This window comes from Rhinoderma darwinii, chromosome 10 (genome assembly GCF_050947455.1).
Source record: "Rhinoderma darwinii isolate aRhiDar2 chromosome 10, aRhiDar2.hap1, whole genome shotgun sequence".
Lineage (NCBI taxonomy): Eukaryota > Metazoa > Chordata > Amphibia > Anura > Rhinodermatidae > Rhinoderma > Rhinoderma darwinii.
Window position 1 is genome coordinate 103,403,950 of NC_134696.1, and position 9,343 is coordinate 103,413,292.

At 51.7% G+C, this 9,343-nt stretch overlaps 3 protein-coding genes across 3 annotated transcripts; 1 reads left to right on the plus strand and 2 right to left on the minus strand.

Annotated features, from left to right (window-relative positions):
• Nucleotides 1–555: 555 nt before the first annotated feature.
• On the minus strand, nt 556–1,475 carry LOC142662709 (G protein-activated inward rectifier potassium channel 2-like). Its single transcript, XM_075840924.1, has one exon. It carries the CDS (start codon nt 1,473–1,475, stop codon nt 1,011–1,013), a length of 465 nt encoding a protein of 154 aa, XP_075697039.1. The 3' UTR covers nt 556–1,010.
• A 359-nt stretch (nt 1,476–1,834) lies between these two features.
• Nucleotides 1,835–3,039, minus strand: LOC142662306 (G protein-activated inward rectifier potassium channel 4-like). The gene has a single exon (XM_075840463.1). The coding sequence runs from the start codon at nt 2,984–2,986 to the stop codon at nt 1,835–1,837; it is 1,152 nt and encodes a 383-aa protein (XP_075696578.1). The 5' UTR covers nt 2,987–3,039.
• A 2,248-nt stretch (nt 3,040–5,287) lies between these two features.
• U2AF1L4 (U2 small nuclear RNA auxiliary factor 1 like 4) lies at nt 5,288–6,931 on the plus strand. Its single transcript, XM_075839077.1, has 3 exons — nt 5,288–5,456; nt 5,540–5,635; nt 6,242–6,931. The coding sequence occupies exons 1-3, from the start codon at nt 5,452–5,454 to the stop codon at nt 6,381–6,383; spliced, it is 243 nt and encodes an 80-aa protein (XP_075695192.1). The 5' UTR covers nt 5,288–5,451; the 3' UTR covers nt 6,384–6,931.
• Nucleotides 6,932–9,343: the final 2,412 nt, after the last annotated feature.

Genomic DNA, 9,343 nt, shown 5'->3' on the forward strand with positions numbered 1-9,343 from the left:
GATGGGAGGGACGTAAGGGAAATCCTCCGCGCGTCACCGTTATCTGCGGCCAGTTCACGCCGTTGGGGAATTATTATTCTAGCAATTTCCTAATCGTTGTCTTTATATTCTCCTGCGCAGACCGATTCCTAAAGGGGTTGTCCGGGATTAGATAAACACTGCTGCTTTCTTCTAAAACAGCGCCACACTTGTCCGCAGGTTGTTTGTGGTATTGCTGCTCCGCCCCATTCATAACGGGGCCACATGTCAGGGACAGACGACCATTAGTCAGGAATCCCTCACATTAAAGCAGTTGTCCAGGATTAAAAAACAAAAACATATGATTGCTTTCTTCCAGAAACAGCGCCACACGTGTCCATAGGTTGTGTCTGGTATTGCGGGTCTTTTCTAGTGAATGGAGCTAAGATGCAATTCCACACACAACCTGTGGACAGGGGTGGTGCGCTCTTTGGGGGAAAAAAAGCAGCCATGTTTTTCTGATCTAGACCTTCGGCTACCACCTCATCAGAGACGCCAACCATTTACCCGAGGACCCTCCGGTCTTGGATACCTCCAGGTCTCCGTGCTAGTGTTGAGGAGCCGGCTGTACGTCCTATGGCTGACCTAAGGGGCACCATACACATAGTAGCATCAGGAGTCCTTTATAAAGATGGGTGGGGGGGGGGTCCCAGTATTTGGGGGGAGGGGTATGCACCTAGAATTATGAAAATGACGTATTCCTTCTTCTTTATGGGATGATTGACCCCAATAAGAATCACGTGACCCGGTATATCGCCGTCTGCGCTCGCGTCGGGGTTGACGATAAGACGGCGGCCGCTTCAGCTACTTGGAATCTGCGAATAAATATTAGTGAAGCCGTCGGCGCGCTTCGGTCTATAAATAGTAATGCGTTATAATGTGGCCGGCGCAATAATCCGATCTTCGTATGTCTAAGTAAAATCAATGTATCGATCCGTCATAAAGCGGGGGAGGGGGAGGTCCTTTGCCGGCGCTCCGCGGCTTGCGGCGTCTCACGGGTTGTAGTCGCTGCCATTGAAGTCCGAGCTGCGCTCCTCATCGATGTTTCCGATGTGTCTTCCGCTGCGGTCAGTGAACCCTTCCCACCGAGTCTCCTCCTCGTCGTCTTCACTGTCGTCCGTCATGGTGTGTCTGCGACCGGTTAAGAAGCCGCCGTTCTCCCAGTAGCCGCTGATCTCCGAGCCCTCCGGCTCCCTCATCTCCTCCATCTCCTTTGCGCTGCACCGCGGCAGCTGAACCTCGAAGGTCTTGTGGAAGCGTTTATAGTCCACCCGGAACGCTCCTTCCTCCAGGGTCATGCAGGGTTCGAAGCGGTGACCCCAGATGATTTCGTTTTCCAAATACGAGCTTTTCGCCTGGCAGGTCATCCCTGTGATGGGGGGAGAAGACGCATTAATAGCCACAATAATATGAGGAACCCGGGTCACTGCCAGAGGAAGCTTAAAGGGAAAGTCCATAATTAAAGAAAACCGTTTCTTATTGTAATTATCCAGAATATATTTCCATTGTTGCTTAGCAACTGCCACAGCAGCAATCGGGTGACTACTTCCTTCCTACTGTTTTATAGATAAACTCACTTTGTCATAAATAACAAACTTTGTTCCTGCAGTGTAAAGTATGGTGGTTTTTATTCTGGCCAAAGACAGCTGTTCTAGTGTGGGCAACTAAATGACTTGCAAAAGTTGATCGCAGGGGGTCTCAACAATTGCGCTGCCACTGAATAAATTGGGCTTCACTCAGAGCCATGGGGGGGGGGGGGAATCAATCCATACGGACGGGGGGGAGGGGATCAATCCATACGGACGGGGGTGGGCGTCTACTTGCCTGTGGCTTCCACGATCCCTTCTAGGATGACGATGATCTCAAACTGTTCCCGAAGCAGCTGCTGCGGCCCCATCTCCCAGAACGGACTGTCCTCGCCGATCACGTGGCAGATGACTTGCGGCTCCACCAGGAACAGCCGATCCTCTCCGGTCTCGTAGCCCAGATCGATCTCCGACTGCTCCAGGGGCAGGAATTCGCCTTCGTACGTCTGCCGAGACTGGATGAGCTTGGCCCTTATTTTGGCGTCCACCATGTGACTGTCCCGGAGGTCCCCGATCCGGAACATGAGGCAAAGTCTTTCGTCCCGCGGGCAGACCACGCAGTTCTGGCTGAAGATCAGCGTCTGCGCCCTTTTCTTGGGTCGAGAGATCTTCACAAACATACAGCCCACCATGAGGGCGTCGATCATGGAGCCCACGATGGACTGCGCCATTATGAGGTAAACTCCTTCTTGGCAGTTGGCGGTGACCATGCGCGAGCCGTAGCCGATGGTGCGTTGGGTCTCCACGGAGAAGAGCAGCGCGGCCGTGAAGCTGTCCACGTTCTGGAAGCACGGTCCCCAGTCGTCGTTATCGAGGTGGAGCAAATCAAGGCGCCAATACGCGTCCAGGTAGTAGACTGTGGCGAAGAGCAGCCACGTGGTGATGTAGCACGTGGTGAACACGAGCAGGAACCAGCGATACTTCAGGTCGACGAAGGTGGTGAAAATGTCCGACAGGAAACGGCCCTTTTCTTCGATGCGGCCCAGGTTGACCTGGCACTTGCCATCTTTCGCCACGTACCGCTGGCGCTCTCGGCGGGTTGACGTCTTGCCTTGGTGGAGTTCTGCTTCCATTAACTTGCACCGTTGTTTCGAGGGGCGTTCGTGTCCCGTCGTCACGGAAGAAAACAACCCGCGAGGCGGCGAGTTCATGTATCGAGGTTCCCGAGTGATATCGGGCACGCTCACAGCGTGACGTGGGTACCAGCGCCCGCCGCCGGCTCCACCCAGAGAAGAGCACCGGTACTTGGGGAGGTCAGACGAGATGCAGACGCTTTGGCGTGGTCGTCCTGGGTAGGAGTATCCGATGTCGGTGGTGCTCATGTGACGTTTGTATGCACTGCGTGGCATTATGTCTGGAAGTGGTAGTGGCGGGGTTGGCATTGGATGGAGCGCTGGCTCCGGCTCTGCTGAATATGTTGGTGCCACCGCACACTCTGGCTGCGGAAAGACAAAAATTACGTTTGTTTAGGTTTGATATTAAAAGTTTGAGATAATTCTGGATATTTTTGGGATTCTCACCTTCTGGGGGAAGCTCCGGTACCGACTGGTGTCTGTGGGGGGCCGAGGAAGGAAGGCCAGGAGTTGCCGAGGCCCAGAACTCCTCCCGTTGGGCTCCTGGCCGCCTCCTTTGTACGTGTCTGAGCCCTCGGCTTGGGCGGCCACGCTGGGCATTGTGATCTTGACCGCAGACTTGCCCAGCGGGGGGGAGTGAACGCCGCGCTCGTATTCTGTCCGTGTCATGGAGTCTGAATATAAGAGAAATAACTCTCATCATCTAGGAGAAAATACGATTCACTCGGGTGTAAAAAATATAATCAGTGGCCGCCGGGGGAGGGGGGGGGGAGGAGTTGTGTTCATGTGAATTACATGGGGCCCTCGCTGGTCTGGCTAATGTAGGGATCCTGTTAGATCCTTGTGTGCTGTCTTAGGCTATGTTCACACGTGCACGTCCGTTACGGCTGAAATTACGGAGCTGTTTTCAGGAGAAAACTGCTCCGGCTTTTCGGACGTAATGGCAAGTGCAGGCGTCTTTCGCGGCGTCCATTACGAACGTAATTGGAGCTGGTTTTCTATGGAGTCAATGGAAGACTGCTCCAATTACGTCTCAAGAAGTGACCGGCACTTCTATGACGCGGGCGTCTTTTTTACTTTAAAAAAATGACCGTCAGCACAGAACATCGTAAAGCCCATTCAAATGAATGGGCAGATGTGTGCCGACGCTTTGGTGCCGTATTTTGGGACGTAATTTGAGTTTAAAACGCCCGAATTACGTTTGTAAATAGGGTGTGTGAACCCAGCCTAATACTGACACATTAACGAGACTGAAGTGTTAGACAGTGAATAGACATTCCACGGGATGTCTATTCACAATCTCTGCACTTCGTTACTCTGTCTGTGGTAATTACAGCAGAGGAAGCGTAATCTCGTTGTAACCTGTCATTTACCGCGTAATCTCGCGAGATCACGCTTCCTCTGCTGTAAGTACCACAGACAGAGTAACGAAGTGCAGAGATTGTGAATAGACATCCCGGGGAATGTCTATTCACTGTCTAAACACGTCAGTATTGTTAATGTGTTAGTATAAGACAGCACATAAGGATCTAGCAGGATCCCTATGCGCTGAATAAATGAATGGAGAGGCGTGCATGACGCTGATTGTCACTGATTGGTCAGTGTCATACACTCCCCTGTACAACGCCCACCTTGGTCTAAAGTAAAAATACGCCCAGTTGGGCATTAAGCAACTCATTAGCATAAAGCGAAAATGGCTAATAAAGTGTGAAAATAGATCGTTTTATTAAATAAAAAGCATTACTGTCACCTACATTATAGCGCCCATCTCCTTATGTAGGAGATAGGACACTTATAATGGGGTGACAGAGACGCTTTAAAGTCTGAGGGCACCCGAACCCCTTCTGTGCTAGACGTCTGTAACAAGTTTCTAAGAAAAGGGCCATTTAGGTCAGTGAAGGCCGGGCTCTAGAGGTGGAGCGGGAGAGTTGGTGAGGGCCTGGGGCATCAGCAGTGGTGGTATCGGTGAGGGTCTGAGGGGAGCAGTGGTGGTCTAAATGTGTCAGTATATCCTGTATGGAGGGGGCGGGGGGGGGTGCAGACTTATGCAAAATAAAATTTAAATCAATCCTTGGGGTCCCTGTGTATGATGTGCGGGCGCAGACTCGCGCGTTGTCCGTGCTGCCAGAATCTTGTAACCGTTGTACTGATTTAAGTAAAACGTGCGGGGGTCCTGGACACCCAACACTCCGGTCTGACCAGTTGTGTTTCCGTCTGTTCTCTGCGGTCCGACCGGTGCTGAATAATTCAGCGGAAACGCAGATAAACATCGGGGCTCAGCGTCCACATCCGTGACTCACCGGGTGTAACCAGGGCGCGCCACAGGGTGGGAGGCTGAGGGTTCCTCCCTCTTCTGGGCATTATATATTCTATAGGGCTGGCCGTGTTCCCCTATATCGGGGGGCTCCAGTGTATAGATAAGGGGGGGCTGCACGTACCTGTGTTGTGTTCAGGCTCCGCTGTCCGTCTGCCCCAGATCTCCGTGTCCAATCCTATTTATCTTAAACCGTCTTAGGCTCGGCTAATATTAAGCTGCTGGCGGGGACGACACCAGGACAGCGACGCCATTACCCAGAATTCCTCCCGCCGCTCGTTCATTTATTTATTTTTATTTTTTTAACTTTTGTCTTTTTTCTATCGGACAGTTTCGCAGAGAGGAAGATGCTGAACGAGCCCTGGTGGAACTCAACAACCGCTGGTTCAACGGGCAGGCGATCCACGCCGAGCTGTCGCCAGTCACAGACTTCCGGGAGTCCTGCTGCCGCCAGTACGAGATGGGGTGAGACCGCCGTGTCCGATATCCCTCTGCGTCGCTCCAGCTGCTCTGAGCGCCAAATAACTTCTCATTTCTTCTCCCGACAGTGAATGTAACCGCGGCGGATTCTGTAACTTCATGCATCTGAAGCCGATCTCCAGCGCTCTGCGGCGGCAGCTGTACGGCCGCGGCCGCAACCGACAGTGAGTACCCGTAATATCCTCCGCATGGCGGCTGTTAACTCATCAGGCTCCATTCACATCTAGCTGCGGTTTATTCCGCCGTTTGATGGACACCTCTCCTTGCGGGACGGGATGATCTTGCCCATGTCTCCATCACCTATACATATCCATGAGCAGGTGAACAGCCTATATACTGGCAGGAGAGAGCTCAGTGTGGCCCTGGAGAAACCCTAAGCTGCCAGTTTACAGCCCATTGGTGGTGAATGGTCACCTGACCTCCTCCTCCGGGTCATGGGAAGATCTGTCCTGAAAGGGTGCAATAAAACACTTCTATGCTGACATTTCATCACTTAAAGTTACAGGCCCAAAGCCTGAGGCTGCACTACTGAGGATCTGATGACCTGTGTCCCCGGATTACCGTCAAATGCATCGTTGTCAGAGACCATGTGGGGACATTGATGGGGATGGTCTCCAGAACAACACTGACTGACCAGAAGGGGACGTGTTATCAGAATGTCTCAGTAGTGCAGCCTCAGGCTTTGGGGGAAAAAAAATAAAAAATCATGTTGCTCTGGTGTAAATTTGGTCTGATCTCGTGGCTTTAACGTCCGTCTTCACCTTTTACAGGGTCGGTGTCGGGCTCGGGCTCGGGCTCAAGCACCATTCTCCCAAGCGCTTCCCCGACAGGCAGCGGCACAACAATAACAACAACAGAGATGTTGCCCGCCGCCGCTCGCGCTCCCCACGACATAGGCACGGCCGCTTCTGAGGCCGAAGAACATCACCGACGGGTTACGGAGCCACCAAACCAGCGACGTCCCGACACCAAACTAATCATCGCCCTCCAGAAGGGTCAGACCTGGTGTGGGGGGGGTTTGTATGTGTGGCAGAATACGACCCGTATCCACCCACCAGTAATGAGGTTTCCGGGGACCAGTCTACAGGTCAAGGGTCACCAGACTGACCCACCACATTGTAAAAGTGCCCCATAGACGGCAAGCCGGACGCCCTAATGTCCACCCCGTCCTGAACGCTCTGTAACGGGGGAATATTAGTGACGCCCCGTCCTGAGTGCCGTCTGTGGCAGCTTTTTTAACGTACAGATCCTCTTTACGGCCCTATATGCCCCATCCCCTCTTTTTTAACGTGTCCGCTGGTCTTCACCATTCACAGATCCACCCGAGATTTCTTTTCTGTGCAGAACTTTCTCTGGGCCTCTGTTTTCATAGCTGTTTGTTCTCCATATTGACCGTAATCATTACCGATGCAGCTTCCTGTTTTCTTACGTCATCAGTTTAATAAATAGTAGAACCCTGACTCCGCCTCCTCTGGTTAAAGTGATCGCCGACTCCAGGAATGGGGAGCGGGGAGGGTCACACGGTTTCTAGTTTTGGTAGATAAACTCCAATGGGAATTCATCAACTAAAGCAAAAAAACACAGTGTGAACGCCGCCTCACAGGATGATCCTAATCTTATGATCGCATCGGACAGTCTCAGTAGTGCAGCCTCAGGCTTCAGGCCTGTTTCTGAAAATGTCTTACATCTTAGAACCAATGGGAGCTCTGGACTTTAACTTATTCTAAAGTTCATTATAGGGGTATTTCCAGATGGGTCATTTATCACCTCCTCACTGGGGGTCCCAAACTTCTTATTCCACCTCACTACACCCCTCGCAATGAAGCGGCGGTCGAGCATGTGACGTCTGGGACTGACCGGCCGCAGCGCTCGGCTGATTGTGAACCCCGCACATTGCAAGGCGCATAATTCTCCTCGCTGTGCGGGGCACCAGGGGTGTGGGGGTCCCCTGATAAATGACAGATCTGGGAATACTCCTTTGGGGGGGGATTTGTTTGAGCAATAACGTAGAGATCTCCAATTAGTGATACTTCTGCTGGTGGAAACGGGCAGGACACGCTGGGAGTTGTAGTCTTGCAACAGCTGGATACTTCTGATGAATCCTGAAAAAGTACATGTCAGAGCGCTGCTGGTTCTGTAAGATCACTGCTTGCTGGAGCACGGTATGATGCATTCTGGGATGTAACACTTATACATGACACTGTACAGCACTCACATAGAAATTACATCAACAATGTGACACAGCTAAACGGTCAGGCATAGCACAATGTGGTGGGATCCCTGGTGGCAGCTGCTAGAATTCTACATGCAGCTTTGGCTGTGACTAGAGGCTAAAGTGGAACAAACGAGATTCCAGCAGAAAATCACAATGGGATCCACTAATCATCTTTTTAGTTAGACCTCTAGAAAGAAATGGGGGGGAAGTCACACAACTTCTTCATGTCCAACATCAACCACAAGACATTAATTCATAATGCATAATCTTCGTAATAAAGTGAATTTCTTATCCTGTCCTCACTTTGACCAGGATAATTTAATCTGCTCCCTGTGGAGCTTGTACCTATACATAGCAACAAGCAGAGCTACAGTGTAAAGAATGGAGGAGAGACTGGAGCAGAGCTGTAGTGCAAATCACAGCGGTCATGACTGAGGCAGGAGGAGTTCGCAGTTTGTTTTTTTACTGCGCTTTCCACCCACGGCCATTGATAATGCAAAGACCACAGGTGAAAAATGAGCCCTGCCGGTTTTTTCTGCCATTGATTTCAATGGGAGGTCAAAGGCTAAACCGCGGCAAGAAAGGACACGCCGCTTTTTTCCCTGGAAACTTAAAAACCGCCTCTTCCTGTTGAAATCAATGGGGGGGGGGGGGGGTGAATTCAGTGCTGATTCGGACACGGTGCCACGCCAAACAACTCAGTGTGAACAGGACCTTAGACAACGCAGATAAACCACGGACGTCCTAATGGAGCTAAAAACCTGCCGGCAAAGAGGAAATTCCACAGCGGGCGCCACCCCCGAGGATGCAACTAAAAGCTGAAGATCAGGGTGGGGCCCCGGAGCCGTGTCCGTCCTCTATCGGATCAGTCCTCTGCTTCCTGTTAAAGGGGGTCATCCACAGGATCCTCATACATCACCACAGAATAATCGTCTCATCGCCGAGTCCCCCACTGATCAGAAGAATGGGGGTCCCAAACCCCTAGATCCTCACTGCACCCACCGCTGTAAGAAGCCTGAACGCGTGACCCTCGCTCCATTCAATGCTGCACTCGGCCGTTTCCCTCCTTCCCGTAGATTAGAGTGTCAGCACACGTGCTCCATTCAACGTCCTCACTGCTCCAACAAAGGGGTTTTCGGGACCCCCATTCTCAACCAGTGGGGACCCCAGTGATCAGACAATTGTGACCGATCCTCTGTATATGGGTGATACTGGTATATTCTGGGAAAACCCCTTTAATGGACGGTAACCCACTGGACACCAGGACAGACATGAACCTCTTAACTGCCCTAGACCACCAGGGAAGTGGGCATTAACCCTTTCACTAGCCTAGGGTCCAGGATTAGGAAAACCAGTGCCACTCCTGTCAAGGGGTTATCTATGGTAGTGCAGGTCAGCTGTATTCACTTTAAAAGAGCTGAACTGCAATACCGCACACATCCTGTGCAGACGTGTGGCACTGTCTTTGAAAAAATAAAAAAAGCAGCAATGTTTTTCTAATCAAGCCCCTTCACTATGAGAGGGAACAGGGCCGGGCCCCCAACTGCCCGCGCACAATGTAGAGGGAGCATTGATGGGCACCCCTAAATAAACAGACAGGGTGCAATGAAGACAGATTTAAAGAGACAGGCTGCCGCAGCAGGTCACCCCTCCCCCG

What these genes read in the sequence shown, in the direction of transcription:
- LOC142662709 (XM_075840924.1), bottom strand. Translation starts at nt 1,475, where the DNA reads ATGGACTTTCCCTTTAAGCTTCCTCTGGCAGTGACCCGGGTTCCTCAT.
- LOC142662306 (XM_075840463.1), bottom strand. Translation starts at nt 2,986, where the DNA reads ATGCCAACCCCGCCACTACCACTTCCAGACATAATGCCACGCAGTGCA.
- U2AF1L4 (XM_075839077.1), top strand. An exon ending in GGCCGCGGCCGCAACCGACA is followed by an intron (nt 5,636 to 6,241) that starts GTGAGTACCCGT and finishes CACCTTTTACAG; the next exon opens with GGTCGGTGTCGGGCTCGGGC.